The sequence below is a fragment of the Marmota monax genome, unplaced genomic scaffold (assembly GCF_021218885.2).
Source record: "Marmota monax isolate L192 unplaced genomic scaffold, Marmota_monax_Labrador192_F-V1.1 WCK01_AAM20220418_F8-fsc00106, whole genome shotgun sequence".
NCBI lineage: Eukaryota > Metazoa > Chordata > Mammalia > Rodentia > Sciuridae > Marmota > Marmota monax.
Genome location: NW_026695218.1, coordinates 8,716,627 through 8,738,492, shown reverse-complemented (window position 1 = coordinate 8,738,492; position 21,866 = coordinate 8,716,627). Strand labels below are relative to the sequence as shown.

Here is a 21,866-nt window from a genome sequence, read left to right as displayed (position 1 = left end):
TTGGACACTTAGGTTGTTTCCAACTTTTGCTCTTTTTAATGAAGTTAAATCTTTCTGAATATGCATGGTTAATTTCTTTGGATGGGTTGGAATAGAATTGCTGGGTCAGAGCATATACACTAAAAAACTTTTTCTGAGGATAGTGCTGGGTATTGAACCTAGGGCCTTATGAATGCTAAATATGCTCTCTCCTCAGCTACATCTCCAGGACCTGATTGCACATTTTTAAGGCTATAGCAACTTGCTCCCCATTTGCCTTCCTGAAAGATTGAGGCCAGCTGTGCTCTGCCAGCAGTTTGTGGGAGATAGCCCTTGGCCAAGAAGCCCACCTGGTCCATGAAACAATACTATTAACAGTAATAGCATTGCATTTATGTGCTATGCACCATTTCAAGCACTTTATACATGTTGACTGATTTATTCCTCATAATAACTCAAGTTGATGTTATTTTGCCATTTTACAGATTAGATAATTGAGGCGCAGAGAGGTTATATTGTTGCCCAAGGTCAACAGCTGGGAGTGCAGGATTTGAACCCTGGAAATCTTGTTCCTGAGTCCTGGATCCTAACTACTTTGCTTTATTCTTGATTTAGGTCTCCATCTTATGCAATCAATTGTGGACAGAGGTAGCTGTAGGTATAAATGCTCAGGAGGGAGAAAACTTGGTACTCTCAAACACAATGTTGGCTTTTGCTTTAAAATGTTCATCATGCTAATAAAGCTAATACTTTTTAAAATTTATTCTAATTTGTTGTATATGACAGTAGAATGTATTATAATTCATATTACACATATAGAGCATGATTTTTCATATTTCTGGTTGGACACAATGTAGAGTTACACCATTCCTATCTTCATACATGTATTTAGGGTAATGATGTCCATTTCATTCCACCATCTTTCCTACACCCATGTTCCCCCTTCCCCTCCCTCTTCTTTGCCCTATCTAATGTTTGTCTAATCCTTCAATGCTCCCCTCAAAAACCCCATCATGAATCAATATCCTTATATCAGAGAAAATATTTGGCATTTTTTTGGGGGGGATTGGCTAATTTCACTTAGCATTATATTCTCCAACTCCATCCATTTACCTTCAAATGCCATGATTTTATTCTCTTTTAATGCTGAGTAGTATTCCACTGGGTATATATACCACATTTTCTTTATCCATTCATCTACTGAAGGGCATCTAGGTTGCTTCCACAGTTTAGCTATTGTGAATTATGCTGCTATAAACATTAATGTGGCTGTGTTCCTATAGTATGCTGTTTTTAAGTCCTTCGGATATAGACTGAGAAGTGGGATAGCTGGGTCAAATGGTGGTTCCATTCCAAGTTTTCCAAGGAATCTCCATACTGGTTTCCATATTGGCTTCACCAATTTGTAGTTCTACCAGCAGTGTATTGTGCCTTTTCCCCCACATCCTCGACAACACTTATTGTTGTTTGTATTCTTGATAACTGCCATTCTGACTGGAGTGAGATGAAATCTTAGAGTGGTTTTGATTTCCATTTCTCTAATTGCTAGAGATGTTGAACATTTTTCATATGTTTGTTAATTGATTATATATTCTCTTCTGAGAAGTGTCTGTTCAGTTCCTTGGCCCATTTATTGATTGGGTTATTTGTTTTTTTTTGTGTGTGTATGTTAAGGTTTTTGAGTGCTTTATATATCCTAGAGATTAATGCTCTATCTGATGTACATGTGGTAAATATTTGCTCCCTTTCTGTAGGCTCTCTATTCACCTCACTGATTGTTTCTTTTGCTGAGATGAAGCTTTTTAGTTTGAATCCATCCCATTTATTGATTCTTGGTTTTAATTCTTTTGCTATAGAAGTCTTATTAAGAAAGAAATTAAAGGGATACATAGGAAAAGAAGAATTCAAATTATCACTACTTGCAGACAATATGATTCTGTAACTACTAGACCCAAAACATTCCACCAGAAATCATCTAGAACTAATAAATGAATTCAGCAAAGTAGCTGGATATAAAATCAACACCCATAAATCAAAGGCATTTCTGTACATCAGTGACAAATCTGCTGAAAGAGAAACTAGGAAAAATCACCCTATTTACAATAGCTTCAAAAAAATACAAGGGAATAAACTAAACAAAAATGGTGAAAGACCTCTACAATGAAAGTTTTATTGCAGAATGGTTAGAGAATGTGACTGTCTTGGGTTTTATTTCTGAGGCTTTATTGAGATTTGCTTTGTGGTTTTTGATTTTTTTTCTAAGTGCTTCAAGGGTGCTGGAAAAGAAGGTATATTTTCTGTTTTGGGTTTACATGTTTGTTTGCTTGTTACCATTAATGGTATTATCCAGACTCTCTGTCTCCTATTCTTTTTTAAGTTTACTTGGATTTTCAAGACTGAGAGACATAAATCCTTTCCCACAACTCTTGTGTTCCTGTCTTTTCTTTGTACAAAAGCATACTAGTTGGTTGTCTGTCTTTGTCTGACTTATAAATGCAAATGTTAAAGTATCTGGGCTGGGAAAGAAAGGAACTGAGCAGCTAAACTGAATTCCATTTTAACTATTTTTACCTACGTGTACCTATTTGTACATATTTGTGTGTCTTTGTGTGTTTCTGTGAGGGTGACATGCGATCTGGCATACACATCTCCCTTGGATGTGACTGTGTCAATATTTTCTCCTGTGTGCTGGTCATTGTGAGTTTGACATAATGTGTTCATATATGTGTGTTTATCTGTAGCATCTTTTTCTTTAACTTGAACCTTAAACATCAGGGCTAGGGACTGCCTTGCTATTACTTTGGCTTTTTGTGGAGTGGTTAAAAGTCAGGAGCTCTGCCCCCTTGTGTGTAACCCATCTGAATCTTGGTTTATCTCTCCTGGCAGCAGAAGATCTTCCTGGTAAGTGGGTCCAGTACCAACAGCTTCTCTCTGGCACTCATTCTTTGCTCTGTCTGGGGACCAAGAATGTTAGGACCCTAAACCCCTGCTGTCACCCTCTCCCCAGAATGCCTGTTCATGTGGCCCTGGCCTGGCTTCTGCTTGAGCTCATCCCTTCATAAGCAGGAACTTAAAGGACTTGGTGTTGGCCCAAAAGGGCCCCTAGTATTTTCGGAAGTTTGATGGTAGCGATTCAGGTTATTTTATGACCTAGTGCAGGCTCCTCTGGGATCTCCTCACCGTCCTCTCGTAGGAGTCTCAGAATGGACTCTTTGGACACCTTGCACATGGCCTTTCTCATTGTACTGGATGAGCTGCCGGGGTGTGGACAGGCATAAACTGAGTGCCCAGCCCCACGTGGGTTTCTGAGGCCTGCCTACTTGTGACCATCCCTCCTTCAGGGAACTTGCTGACTTCCTGGGAGACAGGGCACATTCCTTAGACAGGACATGGCTGGAGGACTGTTCCCCACTCAAGAGCTGGAGGAGATAAAAGGTGGGAAGGTCAATGTTTGCCACACAGACAACAGGCCCTCCTCTTCCTGCAAATGTGAGTGACTGGAGGAAGGAGAGGGCTGAGAGAGAGACATTACAGCCTCCTCTATGCTCACCCAATTCCCCTGTTTAGCAGCGTCTTTTGAATAAAGGTCACTTAGTATGTATTGATTTTTAGGGATTGTGCCTTGATTTGACCTCTAGGAAATCTAAGTTTGGGTTTCCAATGTGGGGAGGGGAAGGGCAGGAGAGGTCTAGTGCATTTTGTTCATCAATAATACATTACTGACATTTCCCCCCAGAGCAGCCTCGGTACCCTCTGATTTTAGCATTAGTGTGTCCTTGGGATATAGAGGGTGCCATGATAATTATACCCACCTTACAGAAAGGCCCGAGAACCTGACAGAAACACACGCAGTGGGGTCAGCACGAGGGCCAGAGCCTCTGCCTCGCAACCCCAGGCAGAGGTAGACACCTTCTCCTCCAGTCTGTGCCCTGGAGAGGCAAGGTTTCAGCTCCCTGCTCCCCTAAGCTCTCCTGTCAGGTGAGCCTTGGCATCTGGGTCAAGCCAGAGGCCTTGGTGGGGATCCATTAAGAAGGACCTTGCTTGGCAAGTTGTTTCTTACATGGTCTCTTCCTTTCTCCCCACTCAGGAAGAGGAGTTCATCGACTGGTGGAGCAAATTCTTTGCTTCAATAGGGGAGAACGAAAAGTGTGGCTCCTATTTGGAGAAGGATTTTGACACTCTAAAGGTGAGGTCTCGCTCCCAAGATGGGATTCTCTTCAGGCCTGCTGTCACTGGGCACCTGGGATGGGCAGCGGGAGATACAGCAGAAAGATAATGTGTGTGTGTGTGTGTGTGTGTGTGTGTGTGTGTGTGGTTGGGACTCTTGATGAACTAATTGGAATGAGAAAGCTCATCCACCTATAGTCAATGTGGGCTGGGATAATTAAGAAAGTATTTTGGTACCTGTGATACTTGAAGTATTTGCAGGTAAAATGATGCTTGAGTTTTGCCTTAAGAATGCCCCTTCAGACTCCAAAAATATGCAGGAGGAAGATACATGGTATGGGTGGTCCTCTGACAGATTTTCAAAAGGCTAAAAATGAGTAAGCCTATAAAGCATTAATTGTTAACATTGGAGATGGGTACTTAGGGATTTGTAGTACTATCTGATCTCTTCTAGTGTTGTTCGAACTTTCCTATAATAGAAAATTTGTATTGAAATAAAAAGTGGAATCAATCTGAGAAAGTACCTGTGGCCTCTGAATATAAAAATATGGTGAAACCTTGTCTCTGGATAAAAACCAGGGCTAATCAGCCAAATTCTGGTATTTTGAGGAAGTTCTAAAAATGCGATCACTCTTTTAAAAAGTGGATTCCTTTTTAAAATGATGAACAAAAGTGACTCAAAAATCACTGCCAAAAGGAGTTGCAAGTTTCCTGTATAGGGTTACCAGATAAAACCCAGGATGTCAGGTTAAATTTCAGATAATGATGGATGATTTTTAAGAACCATTTATGTTCTTGTGTGGGACATACTTAACTAGAAAGTATTTTTTATTTATCTAAAATTAAAATATAACTATGTGCCCTATATTTTCACTTACTTCTTTTGAATGTAAATGAGAAAGATTCTGTGCCCCACGATTACCCACAGGCATGGACAGGAGAGAACAAATGGTGGGTGAAGACTGTCACATGCATGAGACGGGTCCCCAGGATCTTAAAGGGGAAGGAATAAGTGAGGGTCCAGGGTAGTTGGGTGGCCTGGTCTTTCAGCTGATTTTTCTGCCTGAGAGTCTTTGGTGGGGACCCTGAAGGGTGGTTTCACGAGGTGGCAAATGTCAAGTCTGATGTGTTAGAGGCTGCCTGATGAATTGTGCCTGGAGACCTGGCAGCTCAGAGATTAGATGACAGGCAGCAACAGTGGCTCCCCCAGCAGTAAGCTCTTCATTGACTTCACAGCTGGGTATGTGAGGTTGGGCAAAGGGACAGGACTATTTGTGTACCAGGAAGAAGGTTCAACACAGTAGGTCTGGCATGTGGTACTGTGGCCTTGCCAAAAAATGAGACAAACCAAGCAAGAATGAGGACTGCTGCCAGGGTGGCCCGTGGCCCTGGCCCCTCGCTGCTCCCTAGGATGCCGGATGCTGAATTGGCACCCAGCCCTCTTGCTTGACCTCTCTGAGAAGATCTCCAAACAGCATCCAAGTGAAAATAGCCTGTCCAAAGCAAAAAGGCATTCCAACTATTTATGGGGGAAAAACTAGACTTAGAAGGAAGTCCTTTAAGGATAAGTAAATAGAAGAAAGCCAGCATCACCAGCATGGGTCTTTGAAAAAGAGCCTATAGCATAATGGAGAGAACAGAGTATACAACAAGTGGAGAAAAACTCATTTTGGAATTTACTAGCATAGGGCAAAAACCAATGCATAGTCTTAAATAGCAAAACGAAAACAAAAGATATAACAAAGCATTTAAAACAAATTATAGAAAAAAACAGTAGAAAAAGAGCAATACAGATTGGTTTTCCTAATAAACAAAAATGGATTAAACTCTCCTATTAAGTGAAAAGGACTCTTAGACTATATCAAAAGTTGAAATTCATCACACTGTCTGTTTTTTTTTTTAAATATTTATTTTTTTAGTTGTAGTTGGACACAATACCGTTATTCCACTCATTTATTTTTATGTGGTACTGAGGATCGAACCCAGGGCCCTGTGTGTGCTAGGCAAGTGTTCTACCGCTGAGCCACAACCCCAGCCCCCATCACACTGTCCCTTTATAAGATGTGTCTAAAATGTACAACTTAGAATGATTAAAAAATGCTTTGGCAACCAATGTTTTGGCTACAAATACAATTTCAGGTAAGAATGAACAAAGGGGAAGCAGGTAGAACTAAAGTAAAAAGCAAAGAAAAAAAGAGTTTTATAGAAATAAAAAGATACATTTCAATGAGAAGGCACCCAATGCTTAGAAATATTTGAGCAAAAATGGACAGGGATATATAAGCAATTACTTCAGACAGATAAAACACAGAAATTAAAATTGAAGTGAGGGATTTTAATATATATTACTTTTTGATCAGTAAAAAAATAAATAAGAAAATAAAAATCTGAGTAACTGGGTAAGATGTTTTAAAGTTATGTCAAGTTAATGTTGCATCTTTACATGAAGTCACAGTTGTAGCTTTAAAATAGAAAATAAAAGTCATAAAAAATAGAGAATACATTTTTTCTAATGCTCAGAGAATGCTTACAAAGTTTGATTACATATTAGTTTAGTAATATGTTCCCCAAAGCAGATATCATACAAGAGAGCTTAAAATAAAATGAGAAATTAATAACAAAAGTTTAAAAAGAAAGTTAAACCAGTTTGAAATTTTAAAAAGTATTTTATTAGGACTTCCAGTACGAACATGACTGCATAAATCAGCATTTTTTCCCTTTTCTCTTGGAAATCATTCAAACCCACAAAATCCATTTTTTTTTTACCAGAAAAGTTGGAAACAAATACAAGTAGCAGACTGCAAAATATAAGTAAGGGCTGCCCAAGGACAACTGAGATTGGGTAGAGACCCACTTAGCAGTAAATGAAGAGAAGATGCACCGAGGAGGATGAAAGCGCATAGGGGTAGCAGATCCCAGTGAAAATATCCTTCCAAATGGAAGAATGCTGATAATTATTTAAGATGGGTGATGAGTACATGGGAGTTTGTTATCTATTTGTTTTTACTTCTGTGTGCTTGGAAATTTTTTATAATAAGTAGTTTTAAAATATAGTTCTTGGAATTGAGGTTGCACTGTGAAATATGAAAGTTAATCCCCTGTTTGCAACACTGGAGCTTTGGAGACAGGATCAAAGTGATGACAGAAGCCTCCTTAGACTGGTTTGGTTCTGAGAAGCAGAGATGGTGGAGCTACATGAGGATCACCCAGATGAGCCATAGTTGCAGGAAGCAGTCTGCCTCTGTGGTAGGAACAAAGGAAGTAGCTGGTCCAGAAAAATCCGACCTACTTAGTGATGAATAATAATAAAATAAATGGCATAGCATTAATTTAAAAATTCTGGGTGGGGGAAAGGAGGGGAAAATAGAAATCAAATTTAGCAATGAAAGAGGATATATACCCACTGAAAAGTTTTGCCAAGGAGCAGAAGTGATAGAACATTTTTCTGTGAGCTTTATAGAAATGGGGCTGTTAGAAAGCAAAGTAAGGGATGATGAGATGAGTGGAGAGGAGCTGTGAGTGGTAGGACTCAGGAAAAAGGAAGACAAAACATGAAATTGGAAGGAGCAGAGGGCAGCATGGACACATGGGGAACACACTCAGGGGTGTAGAGGACAGAATGACCAAAATGACCAAAACAAGCAAATGATGGAAAAGGAAAAATGTGAAAAAGGAAAAAGAGAAAATGGCAGATATTGAAGTCAAAGAAAAGAGGCCCAACATTTGCATAATTGGCCCCTCTGAAGATGATAACCAAAACAGTGAAGCCAAACAAGTAAACATAATAATTTAATCCAACGTCACTGGAATGAAGGAATGTTGAATATACATTTTGTAAAGGTCCACTGTGTATTAGGAAAAATGGACCCAGCTTGGTCAACTCTGAGACATATACTAGAGTAATTACTGTACTTCAGAGTTCTTTGGGTAGTCATAGCTCTTTCTCATTCCATAGGGTAGAGGAGAAATAAATCAAGATGATTTCAGTTCTCTACAACCTTCAAAATCTTACTGTAAAGCACCATATATAGGATCATCAAAGAAATGCAGGGTGACCTGAGGATTTTACATTCAGCAAAGCTGCCCTCAGGCAAAACTACAGACAGCTGGGTGTGTGTCTTCAGGAACTGAGTTAATATAATTCCTACGAGCCCAGCTTGACAGAACTCTCAGAGATGAGCTTTAGCCAGCGAGGCGACCAGAGCAGAAGGACTGTGCGTATCCCATTTTACCTTAGAACCCAAAGGAAAACAAATGGAAGGCTTAGGCTCAGAAGACAATGTAGATACCACATGATATGGTAAATGCAGAATAGACTGAAAATGTAGAAATGATAAAACTGACAAAAAGTCAGTGGAGAAGGAGGAAAGAAGGTGAGACGTAGAATAAGGACACTAATTGCTATATTACAAAATGAATGGAGTGGAGAGATTAAAAAATTTGCAGATCACAACATAGGACTATAAGCAAATTATGACCAAATAGTAAAAGGTAATCATTAAGAAGAAAATGTTGCCTAAAACTAGGTGATAGAGAGGGAGAAGGAGGAATATAAAGTTTAACCCACAAACACTGTCTCTAAAGACATAGAGGACTAATTATTATTAATATTTATACATTTATAATACCAGAATGGAAACTCAGGTTATCCTAGATACCAGAAGACACACACACACACGTATTGTGCAGCTAGAGATTTCTAAAAAACCTATGAAACTAGAAAATTCCATGGCTAGCTCAATATAAAAACAAAGGTATAACTCAGACTACATATCACTACCTGTAACATCAACTGCTTATTATGAAATTTAAATTTGATCTCAAAAAAAAAATCTCTGTTAAATCAGACCTCAAAACAAAATCTAACTCTAAGACAAAGAGATTTATAAAGAGTGAAAAATAAAAAATTGGCAATATGTGTACCAGGCAGATGTAAATGAAAAGATAGCAGAAGTCATGATGTTAAAGTTTTCAGGTTCCTAAGATTGAACAAGACAAAAGTTGGCAATTTATGGCGCTCAGTGGGAACAAGTTCAAGATAGAACAGTAATGAGAATGTCTACGTGTGAAGCAAGACAACGTCATCAGCTACAAAACAGAAAGTACAGGAGGTGGAAGAAGCAATAGAAGCATATTGAAAAGTAGAGAGAGATTTTAATCCACCTCTATCAGTATATGTCAGATCAAGGGGACAAAAATGTGAGAGGATACAAAAGCCCTGGCATAATTATTAACCCAATTGAATTTGGAAGCCTTAAAATAAAGACCACACCTGTGGCACAATTACAAAATAATAAGTATGTAACAGGCCACAGAGAGAATGTTAAATTGAAAAAAAAAATGATGCTATCACAGACACCCATTTTCTGATTACAATGCTGTAAAAATTAGAAATTAGCAACAAGATCAAACGTCCTCACGGCCTCTTCTATATGGATAATTAAAAAATACAAACCTTCTATTAATAATTTTTGAGGGAAAGAGAAAATACAAACCAAAGGTGCAGAATATCTAGGAAAGAATGATAAAATACTAGACAGTAAAACTTACTCGTTATAGCTAAAGCAGCTTTCAGAGTACATTTACAGCCTTCAGAACTTAGGTTAATTATAAAAGAATAAAAACTAAACATCCAATTCTGAAACCAAATTATAAAAAAAAAACTGTAATTACACAATGCCAAGAAAATTAAGATGAAAATATTATCTATCAATACAAATAGGGCACTGCCAAGATAGTGGCAAGGAGAGGCAGTCTTGAGGCAGTAAATATTTTAATTATCATGAAAGAAAGAATGAAGTGGATATAATAATAATACATTATTATAATTTATTATAATTTAATAATTATTATAAATTTATTATTTAATAATTATGATTTATTGTCATAATTGACTTCTTTAAGTCAGAGATAATAATGATAATACATTAAAACACAAAGAAAATATAAAAGCAGAAATGAGAAACTAAGAAAAAATGATAGAACTGAAAAATCTGAGAACTGATCCTTAAATTGAAATGAATCAGTTACATGAACATCTCTCCAGCTGATTCAATAAGAGATGTAGAGAAAAACAAGCCAAAATCCGTAATGGAAGTAGGGACATAGTGATTATAATGGAGAATTAGAACAGTTCAGGAGAATTTTAAGTTCTATGGAGGGCCCTTCTTGTCTGTGGATTTCACATCTGCAGACTCAACCAATCTCGGATGAAAAATATTTGAGAAAAATTTGTCTTTACTGAACATGTACAGACTTTTCCTCCTGTCGTTATTCTCTAAACAATGAACAAGTAGTTGTTATAACTACTTACATAGCATTTACATTGTATTAGGTATTATAAGAGGATGGTGTAACTATGCTGAAAGATGTGAGTAGGTTAAATGAAAATACTATGCCATTTTATTTTATTTATTTTAATTTATTTTTTGGTACCAGGGATTAAACTCAGGGGCACTCGACTACCAAGCGACATCCCCAGCCCTATTTTGTATTTTATTTAGAGACAGGGTCTCATTGAGTTGCTTAGCGCCTTGCTAAATTGCTGAGGCTGGCTTTGAACTCGCAATCCTCCTGCTTCAGCCTCCCCAGTTGCTGGGATTACAGGCATGTGCTGCTGTGCCCAGCCTATGCCATTTTATATAAGGCACTTGAGCATTTACAGGTTTGGGATATTTCCATACTAATAAGATTGAAAATCTCATTGAAATGAGTTAATTTGAAGGCAAAGAGAAATACTAGGACTGTCTCAAGAAGGAACAGAAAACTATGAAAGAAACAGGGAAATTATCAGAGAATTATCTCCCAAGAAAGAGCCACAATCAGGGGATTTAAAGAGGCAATTTCTTAAATATTAAAAAAATAATTCCTATGATACATACACTATTCCACAGCAGAAAAAGAATTAAAAGTAAAAAATCTTGGTTTTTTTATAGAGCTAGAATTGCTTTACTACCAAAATCTGATAAAGCCCACTCATACATATAAATCTCATTTATGAAATGAATATATGTACAAAATCTTAAATAAGACCAAAGGGAACCAAATCACATATTAAAATAAAAAGTCATGCATGATAGTGAAATTGACTTTATGGTAAAAATAAGGAGAGGTCAATATTAGGAAATCATTAATAATATCCATCTTATTGAAAGGTAAAATTAACTGAGACTCAATAGATATAGAAAAGCATTTGGTAAGATTCAGTAGCTACTGTTGATTCTTTGGAATGAGTCACATATCGGAAATAAGAAGGAGTTTCCTCAATGTTAGAATATATCTCAAACCAACAGCCAGCATTCAGCTTCATGACTTCTGCAGGGCTCTATCCCTAGAAATTAGGCTTCTGTTTCCAAAGAATGTTCCTTAAGTGCATTTGTCTGGGGCGAGGGTTCATAGCTTATTGATTAGTGATCACTGAAGTCTTGTGTGACTCAATATAGGCCTATAGGGAAGCTCTGGGGACATCCCTTTTGACAGACAAGAAAAGACTCACCATGACCACATACATTGTTCTAACCATGTGTATTCTAACCATTTCCGTGTGGACAAAAAGAAATAGGTCACTCATTTTAGAAAGGAGGAGGCAATTATCATTACCATCATGTGTGAAGGATTTGCTTGACCCCCTGTAAAGAATCTGCAAGTTAGAATCACTAGGAGAACCCAGGAAGATGGCAGCAACTGTTTAGAAAATCTAGTGAAAGAAAGGTTCACATTTGCAATACCAATGAAACATTTATCTTAGCTAGGAATAAACTTAATGAAAAGCATGTAGGCCCTATATGAGGATAACTAGAAAATAAGTTTTGAATAAATTCAGCATCAGATTATATCTCTGGATTAAAAAAACTAATACTGAAAAGATCTTGATTCCTTCCTCCAAAATTAATTTTAAGTTTAATGTGAGTCTAATAAAAATTCCAAGAAGCATTTGTTTAGAACTATACTTAATGTTCCAAAATTTCATCTGGAAGGACTTCAGAATATGGAGCCGCGGTAATTAGACATAGTGTTAGTGAGGAGTAGACAGAATGATAGAGTAGAATAGAAAGATATCACAACCAGCAGGATGTGTGATCACTTAGTGTGTGATACAAGTCACTGTGAAAAGGAGGAACAGTTTAAACAAATAAGACCTTAGACAATTGCATAACCATTTGGTGAAAAAGAATTTGAATTCTTCCCTCACACTGTGTACGAAGTTGAATTGAGTGCTTGTTCCTGCTGAAAGAAGACACTTGGAGCCTAATTTGAAAGGCAGAAGCTGTAAGGAAAAAGCTGTGTAGAAATTTCTGGAATGGCTAAGAAAACAAACAAATGGAGCACACAAACACACACAAACATGACATCAACACATACAAACATAAACATACCATAAAAATATCACACACATATCATAAACACGATTGAACAGCAAGTGATCAACTGGGACAAGATATCTGTATCATGTTTGCTAGACCAGTGGTTAATATCCTCTACATACAAAGAGGCCTTTCAAATTACTACAAATCAGAAAACAGACACCAGGAGATGGAAAAAGGATAAATAACAAGGATGAGCAGTTCATAAAGAAGAAATACAAAGGGCTAATAAACCCATACAGGTTTTTCCAGTGGTCAAATAAATGTGAGTTAAAAATTTAATATACCATCTTTCATCTATCAAATTAGCAAATTAACATCTATCAAAATTAACAAACGTTTAAGTGATAGTATAAGTCCAGAATATGATACATTTGCACCTGTAGTTGGAAGAACGAGTCTAGACAATTTTTCCAGAGGGCAACTTGACTGTGCTCATCAAAGTTCTTAAAACATTCATATGTTTTGACCAGGAATTCTTTTTCTAGAACCTTACCATAGAGACACATTTAAATGAATACACAAAGCATATGGGTAACAGTTTTCAAACTCCTGTAATTTATAAGTCATTTTTTAAAAATAAGATTGAACAATTGCAAAACTAAATGTTGGCTATAACTTACGGTACATTTATACATTTTGATGTTATATTGCCATTAATGGGGGTCATATAGAAGTATATTTTTCACCTATAAAGATATTCACGGAACATTGTTAGGATAAAAAAAAAGTTAACAACACAATTTATTTCCTGGAACTGCATTTTGGGAAGAAAAAAATTCCAATAAAAAATATTAAGAAAATATTCAAAAGGACACATACCAATTTTTCATCACATAACTATTATTTGGGGGATTTTAAGTGTTATTAATTTTTCATATTTGATTATAATTTCTAATTTTTAATATTGCTATCACTTGCATAATTAAAATATTACTTGGAAGAGAGAATTTGAGCTGGCCCAAAATGAGAAATAATATTTTGAAAGATGAGAGAGCAACTGATGTAACTTTACTGTTAATTTCAGTTTTAATCAATTCAGCATGTCTACCTGTAAACATATCAATATTACTACTATCATCTTTATCATCTGTAAAAAAATACATTTTCATTTATCCCTTATCAATTTCAAAAAAATTTTTCTAGCAAATAATCATTATTGGCTATTTGAGAGCAGACAAATAAATAATAGATTTAACAAATTTAAGCTGGTGCTCAGCAGGTCTGCTTTGCTTAATATTTGATGCCATCCTCATTGGACATTCTGAACAGGGGTTCATTTTTACTTGAAAAGCTGATCTGTTAATTTTCCAGAGTTCTGACTCTGTCTACAAATAAATTTAACTTTTTATATGTTTGTAAGCTTATCTCCTTTTTTTTGAAATATTTATTTAGTTGTAGATGAACACACAGTATCTTTATTTATTTTTATGTGGTGCTGAGGATCGAACCCAGTGCCTCACAGGTGTGAGTCAAGCACTTTACCACTGAGCTACAGCCTCAGCCCCAAGCTTATCTTCTTTAAAAAATGCACCAATCATTTTCTGTGATGATGCTCAAATATCTGGAATATTAATTCAAACACTCGCTTCCATAATGGACTGAACCAATGTCTTCCCTCTTGCTCCCTCTCCTGGGGTTTTCGTTCCATCTCTGACTTTTCCCCCATTTCTTTCTCTTCTTCTTGGTTCCTCTGCACCTCTCCCATCTTGCCCTTCTCTTTGTCTGTGTTCCTTTATTTGTTTTGGTCCTCACTCACTTTCTTCTTCTCTGTTCCTTCTCTTTCTTTCTCTACTTTCATACTATTGTGTGTTCCCTTCTTTTCCCATTTCCTCTTCCTTTGCTGTCCCTCTGTTTGCTCTCCCTTGTCCCCCTATATGACAGGTCTATGACACATCACTGGAGAATGTGGAGGCTTTTGAAGGCCTGTCCGACTTTTGCAACACCTTCAAGCTCTACCGGGGCAAGACTCAGGAGGAGACAGAAGATCCATCTGTCATTGGGGAATTTAAGGTAAGTCCCTGAGGATGTGTCCCTGGGTCAGCCTAAGTGAAGAAGGGGGTGGAGCAGCAACTGCAGTGGTGACCATGGTGCTGATGTTGGTGACCACATGGGTGGTGGAAGTAGTGATGCTCCTGATGGTGGTAATGGGGCGGCATTGGGCTGGGTGAAGTTCATGTGATGATTCTCCTAGAGATGAGAGCAATGGTCATAATGGTTATCGTGTTGGTGACAATGCTAAAAATCAAAATTAACCTCTCATTCTTTTCAGGGCCTCTTCAAAATTTATCCCCTCCCAGAAGATCCAGCCATCCCCATGCCCCCAAGACAGTTCCACCAGCTGGCTGCCCAAGGGCCCCAGGAGTGCTTGGTCCGTATTTACATTGTCCGAGCATTTGGCCTGCAGCCCAAGGACCCCAATGGGAAGGTAACTTTCCTAGAGCACTCAGAATGGCAGGCATGACTACAAATGGCCTCAGGAGTCTGGACATGGTCTCTGCCTCAGGGAGTCACAGTAGGCTGGGGAAACCAGAAAAACCCACGCAGAACTGAGAAGTCACTGGATGGAGTTTTTGTCAAGGACCAAAATGTAGGAGGTCAGAGAAGGGCAAAGTTGGCACAGGACTTTGGAAATATGTAGAAGTTTTTGGGGAAGGAATAGGATTCTTAAGTACAGAAGGAATTTTGATAGGTCAGACAGTAGTATTTTAAGAGAAGTCAAAAGCACAGGCAAAGGTTTGAAATGGGAGGGCTTGGTCCACGGGCAATTAGGATGCGACATAAGGATCAGTGTGGCGAAGGTGTAGCTGGAGGCTGGGATTTGCAGGGCATCCGTGGTGGGAAGGAAGGAACGAAGGAAGGAGGAGCAGGTTTGGTAACTGCTGTGCCCAGCTGTGGTGGAGCTGGAGGTAGAAGGAAAACCAGGAATGCTCGAGGTGCCTTTATTTAACATTCTGGTGTTTTGTTCATCATGGATTATTGGCATTGGTTTTAATTTTCAAAATACTGCACTGAAGTGTTATTTATCTTGATTCCTGAGTTTTGGGGCCCTCCCTTAAATTGTGTGCCTAAGGCAAGAGACTCAGCTGTCTCACCCTAATCCTGGCCAGAGATGGAAGAAGGAGATTTGAAGAAGGGAAGGAGTCCCGGAGTCAAAGGGAGACAGTAAACTGGGTGACAGAGGAAAGCTGGAAAGAGAGAGGAAAGCTGAGAGGCAGGAGTGGTCCTTTCTTACCTCCTTACACAGGTTCAGGCCTCCTGTGTGTCCTTGAGGCTGTGGGGAGGGGCTCAGCATTCTCCTCCTGCTGCCTGGCCTCTCAGGGCCGGGAGGTCAGATGATCCTCAGCCTTGGCACCACAGATGGCCTCCAGGATGTGGCCGGGTTGGCTTATATCCTTCACACCTTCTCAAGCCAGACTTGCCCTGGGCCTTCTCTGGCCGGGCTGTTCCTGGAGGATAGCTGTAGGGCTGCTGTTGCTTTTGGGCCATATCCAGGAGATCGGCTTGGGCCAGTCTTGGTGGAGAAAGTGGGACCATCTCTCCTCCTTTCCATCTGCTTAAGCAGCAGTCACAGAGAGGACCCCAGCCTGGCCTAGTCCCACATAGAATCCAGTTTGTCGTGTGTGCGAGCCTGGGGGCTGGGCCCCGCCTCCCCCAGCCTCTCCCAGTGGGGCAATGGATCAGGAGTAAGGAAGACTCAGGTGCCCCACTCCCGCTGCAGGGGCTGAGGCTAGAGGCTGTGTCAGGGGCCATGTGGTTTAGGGTGGGTCTCCTGGCCTGGCAGAACCCAGTCCACGTCACAGCCTCCTAATGGCTGGCTCCCTCACCCCATCCGGAGGCAGGGGACTCAAGAAGCCCCCAAAGACACATTGGGAGAATGATTTCACTTCAGTGTCTCTGTGTTGTCCTTCAGTGTGATCCTTACATCAAGATCTCCATTGGGAAGAAATCTGTGAGTGACCAGGATAACTATATCCCCTGCACTCTGGAGCCTGTATTTGGAAAGTAAGTGGGGAGCAGCTGGGTCCCGGGCTGCAGAAGCCAGTCTGGATACCCCACAGACCACTGGGTAGATGGGGCTGCTGCTGGGCAGTTCCTTTCTCCTGGGGCAGAACTGTATTCCCTAAATCTTGCATTTGGTGGGTATAATCTGAGCTAGCTCTCAGTGAGCCAAGGGCTGGAGTCCCAGCAGAAGCCCCTAGTTAACACACTTAACAATTGCCTAGAAGATCAGAAATCTGCACAGAAGCTCAGAAGATGCATTGGTTAATTCCTTTTTGCATAAACTTTTTCTTTGGATTTACAGAAAAGTGACAGAGAGGATACCGATTGCATATAACTTTAGTCCTACTTTCTATCTTACCTTTGCCCAAATGAGGAAATGACATCAGTGCGATGCTACCCACTAAACCCTGGACTTTATTAGGCTCTCACCAGTTTTCCACTAATGTCCTTTTATTCTCCTTTTCTGGTCCAATGGACCATGCTTCACTCAATGATTTCTCTTTTAGTGCCCCACATGTGTCTGCCGTGGGTAGCTAGGGGAAGAATGTAGACCCGAGATAGTAACTGACTCTAGAACAAGAACAATAGAAGGAAGACTCAGTGCTCATGCTGTGGGAGCAGCTTCTGGGCATCCTGAAATCCTGAATCGCTGCTTGGTTGTGAGCTTTTTTAGGTTGACAGCTGGTGGCTGTCTCTCTAGCACCTACAGAAGCAGCCTCTTCTGATAGAGTCAAGTGACATATTGAATTCATACCTAGTATCCGTTTGGTTAGTTGTTATCATTTAGCCTGTGACCAAGACTCTGTCAGCCTGGGGAAATGCAGATTTTGAAGGGCAAACGGATCTGGTCAGCAATGAGTCACCACCAGGCTGGGACTGGAGGGAGGCTGGAGGGTGCAGAGGGCAGCGCTGTTTGCTGAGCCCCAGTGGCTGGCACAGGGCTGTGGCTAGTGGTAATGGGCAGTGGATGGACCTGTCCCACAATGTGTGTGCGTGAATGCCTGTGCTTGTGTGTGCACCCAGGGCAGGTTGGGGAACACACTCCTCTCACTCCCATCTCCCTCCAAATCATGCCTGAAGGCTGGTGTGCCTGGTGCTTCTTGCTCCCTCAGATCCCAGCAGAAATACTCTCTACAACCCTTGAGATAATCAAACACAGCTTTGATGTCTGATAGTGCCCTTCCCTGATGGATGTTGTGGTAGGAACATGGCTTTTCTGCCCACTTTAAGTTCTATCTATCTATCTATCTATCTATCTATCTATCTATCTACCCACCCACCTACCTACATTCCTACCCACCCATCCATCCATCCATCCATCCATCCACCCACCCACCCATCCATCCATCCATCCTAGAGACTGAATCCAGGGTGTTTTACCACTGAGCTGTACACCCAGTTCTTTAATTTTTTACTGTGAGCAGGGTCTTGCTGAGTTGCCAAGGCTGGCCTCGAACTTGTGATCCTCAGCCTCCCAAGTGCGGCATTACAGGCATGAGCCACTGTGCCCTGATAAGCTCAGCCACTTTAAGAAAGCCACAAACTCACAGCCATAGGGGTGAAGCTACTATGCTCATCCATGTTTAACCCTAAACATCCTGATGGTGCTAGGGGAGTATTTTCCTGTTCAAGCTACTCTTTGGGTTCCCCAGATGCAGTGTATGGGTGAGCGTGTGGAGGGTCTCTGCCTGTCCCCTTGCCCTGCTTAGTTTTTGTTCCCCTCCACTGTGGCTGGGGAGCGCAGGTCAGGGGAAGGGTCTGTTCCACGTGCCAGCTGCCCTTGTTGTTCAGCTGCTCTCTGGGTGGCAAATATTTTGAGCCAGTTTATTTTCCTGTGGGTGCTTTCAAGAGGCTCTTAGAGACCCTCTGAGCCTCTTTCTCTCCTCTTGGGATGTGGGAGATGCTGCCTCCCTGAGCTGAATGTCTCCTACCCCCTGGTCCTCAGATGGCCTGGTTCTAAGATGGCCTCCTCCACAGTCTCTGGCTGTTGGAACCCTGGGAGGTCCTTTGGGGCAGGATTCAGAGCAGATCCAGTCTGGCCTTGTGGCAACCCCCTCCTCTGTGAGATGCAATTGGGTCCCTTGCTCAGCTGTGGACGGGAGAGCAGTACCTCCAGATGGGGCCCCGCCTCCTCCTCTCTGCAGAGTTAGCGTCCTGAGTGTGAGTTAGGCCGTGGGCTGTGTCTCCCACTCCAGGGAACTCATTTCAAGGGGAAGAGGTAGAATACCTCCACCTTGACCCAGGTGGTGGCCAGGGGCTCAGACCCTGCAGGAGCTCCTCTCCCCAAAAAAATCTGCTCAAAAATCCTTTTTCCATTCTGCCCTAGAAGTTGGTGTGCTGCCCTACGTGCCCAGAGAGTGGGTCCTGGGCCAGCCCCTTGGTAAATGCCAGAGCTCTGGCTCCTGGCTTTGGAGTTTGACATCTCCTGTCTCCTGGTGGTGTAGTGGGAGCTTCAATTTTAACTTTCTGTTCCACTTCATTCATTCATTCTGGGGGCTGCCAGGCGGGTACCTGTTCAACCCAGTTTATAAGGGACACACACACACACACACACACACACACACACACCCTCTCAGACAAGCTCTGTACAGAGTCTTATGGGTGATGTGCTCTATGAGTGAGTGACAGGAGACTGGAGAAGGGTGGACTTTTGAGCTCCTGCCCTCGTCCTGCTCCTCGATGGGTCTGTTGACATCAGAGGGCTGGCAGTGTCCTGAAGTCCACCCCTCCTGCAGGATGTTTGAGCTGACCTGCACTTTGCCTCTGGAGAAGGACCTGAAGATCACCGTCTACGACTATGACCTCCTCTCCAAGGATGAGAAGATTGGGGAGACAGTCATTGACCTGGAGAACAGGCTGCTGTCCAAGTTTGGGGCCCGCTGTGGACTCCCGCAGACCTACTGTGTGTACGTGCTTAGGGCTGGTTGCTTCTCTGACAACCAGTCACCCTGTCTATTGAGCTTTTCTGTGTGTCCACCTCAGGCTTAGCACTTCCCAGGTGTTCTCCCCTTGAGCTCAATGGGGGCCTTGACTTCACTTAACAGATGAGGAGACTAAGGTGCAATAAGGCCCGTGGCTTATGAGTGGTGTGCTTAGGATTTGAACCTGTTCATCTGACTCTAAGGACCTGCCTCTTGTTTGTATCGTTATAACCCAGTTCTCTGATATACCATGGGGGCCTGCAGAGAACTGGGTACCTGGGAAGAGATGAAGAGGGAAGGAGGAAGAGGAGGAAAGGAGATGTCAGTGGGCTTCCACTGGGCCTTGCGGGGAACTCTGGGATGGTCTGTCAGGGGACTCGCAGGTGGATGGTACCTCTTCCCACCATCTTGAGTCTTGTTTGGGTCTGATTCTCTAACTCAGGAAATTGGAAACATCTAAGTACCAATTCCATGGGTACTTAATCCTTTGCCTCTTGGTCCTCCGTTTTTCCATCTAGAAAATGATGCAAGTGGAGGGTGGGTGATGCTGTCTGGGGGTTTCACAGATCATTACCGACCCTTCTGCCCCATTCAATGTCCTTGGAGTGTCTCATCTTTGCCTTGTACTTGGGCTTCAGCTCTGGACCGAACCAATGGAGGGACCAGCTCCGCCCCTCCCAGCTCCTCCACCTCTTCTGCCAGCAGCACAGGGTCAAGGCCCCCGTGTACCGCACGGACTCTGTGACCTTTCAGGATAAAGAATATACCATTGAGGAGATCGGTGAGCTGTCCCGTGACCCCCAAACCACGCCGAGTCTCCCTCTCTCTCTTCTCCTCTTTCTTCAGGTTTTCCCCTGTTGTAAAGGCTCAGGTGGACATGGTCCCCGTCAGCAGGGCGAGGGCTTGGATTTCTCTAGGGCAGCGCAGATGCACTAAGTTTACCCTTGGTGTTTTAGGTCCACTGTGTAGCCATGACACCGTTGTGAAAATCAGAGGTCAGGGTGGGGTCAAGGTCAGTGGTCAGGGTCAGAGCTCTGTCCAAGGTCATGTTGGAGCTCATCTGAGGGCAAGGATAGGAGTGAGTCTGAAGCCAGGGTCAGGGTCAGGGTCAGAGATAGGATTCATCTTTTGGCTTTGGTAATTAGACTTTGTTCAGAGTTTGGGGGACATCCATCTCTGAGAAAAAATATTCTACTTGAATTGCAGCAGCCCACCAGCTGGACCTTGATGCACCTTCTGAATCCCTCTGGGTACCGTCCATGCACCTATGTCTCCAAAGGGCAGGCAGGAGGTCTGTCATTGCCCAACCCCTGCCCCTGGTTCTGCCTGATACTGATGGCTGAGATCCCCCCACATGCTCTCCATGTGTCTGGGATGCCACAGGCCTGCACTGCCCACCCAGAGCAGCTCAGCCTCCCCGGAGGTGTTTACAGGCCCAGCTGGCCCCTCGCCTCCTGCTTGTTTCAGAGGTGTTTGATGTCAGAGCTGGTGCTGAGGTTATAAAAGGGAAATGACAGCTTTGATGCCTCCCTGCCCAGGTCCCCCTCCTCCTCCTCGTTCTGTTTTTCTCACTCCCCCAGATTATGGCCGAGCCAGGCTCAGCCATCAGGCACCACCCCCCTTTTCCTATGGAGCGTGCATCTGATCTAGGGATAGTCTCATTTCCTCCAGTGGCCACTGTTGCTCTGTGAGCACATTTAGCACAGGGACCAGGGCTCGTACGCATAAAATTGTGAGGTCCAACATCTGCCTGATTTTGCAGATGAGGCCATTGAGGCCAAAAGTGGTTAACAAACTGCCCAGAGTCACCCAGGCAGCTGGGAACAGAGCCGGATCACTGGCTCCTACAGGGACATTCTTCTTTCTTTGGGACCCCTATTAAGGTGGGCAGAGCAGGTCCAATGGGTGAACGTGTGTGTGTGTGTGTACGTGACCACACCTGAATGCCCTGGGTGTGTACTTGTGGGTGTGTACGTGCATGTGGACCACCATCACTCCCAGACAGGCCTCTAGCACAGGGGCCTCCAAGTCCGTGTCTCTGGCTGGTAGGCCAGGCTTCTCAGGGTCCTGTTTCTGGTAACTTTTTGTCCTCTCTGGGGTAGAGGCTGGCAGGATCCCGAACCCACACCTGGGCCCAGTAGAGGAGCGCCTGGCTTTGCACGTTCTTCAGCAGCAGGGCCTGGTCCCCGAGCACGTGGAGTCACGGCCCCTCTACAGCCCTCTGCAGCCAGACATTGAACAGGTAGGACCTCAGCCTCTGGGTCCTGGAGTCCTTGAGCCCTAGACCCCACCCCAAGGTCAGCATGAACACCTAAAGGACCCACTGGAGACTCTGGGATTTGGCCAGTCCCTCTTTGACCCATTCCTTTGCAGTCTGAGTGGTCACCACTGGAACTAGGAGGGACCTCTAGGAACTGGCCTCCCTGGCCAC

General features: G+C 42.3%; 1 protein-coding gene across 17 annotated transcripts in view; it reads left to right on the top strand.

The window, feature by feature from the left end:
• Dysf (dysferlin) overlaps nt 1-21,866 on the top strand; it is a 207,386-nt gene that overhangs the window by 167,217 nt on the left and 18,303 nt on the right. For all 17 annotated transcript variants that reach the window (XM_046432413.2, XM_046432409.2, XM_046432411.2 and 14 more), the window contains 7 exons: nt 4,067-4,165; nt 14,394-14,522; nt 14,782-14,937; nt 16,423-16,514; nt 19,250-19,420; nt 20,074-20,216; nt 21,538-21,677. In XM_046432413.2, coding sequence (XP_046288369.1) covers nt 4,067-4,165; nt 14,394-14,522; nt 14,782-14,937; nt 16,423-16,514; nt 19,250-19,420; nt 20,074-20,216; nt 21,538-21,677 — 930 coding nt within the window. The remainder of the gene's footprint in view (nt 1-4,066; nt 4,166-14,393; nt 14,523-14,781; nt 14,938-16,422; nt 16,515-19,249; nt 19,421-20,073; nt 20,217-21,537; nt 21,678-21,866) is intronic.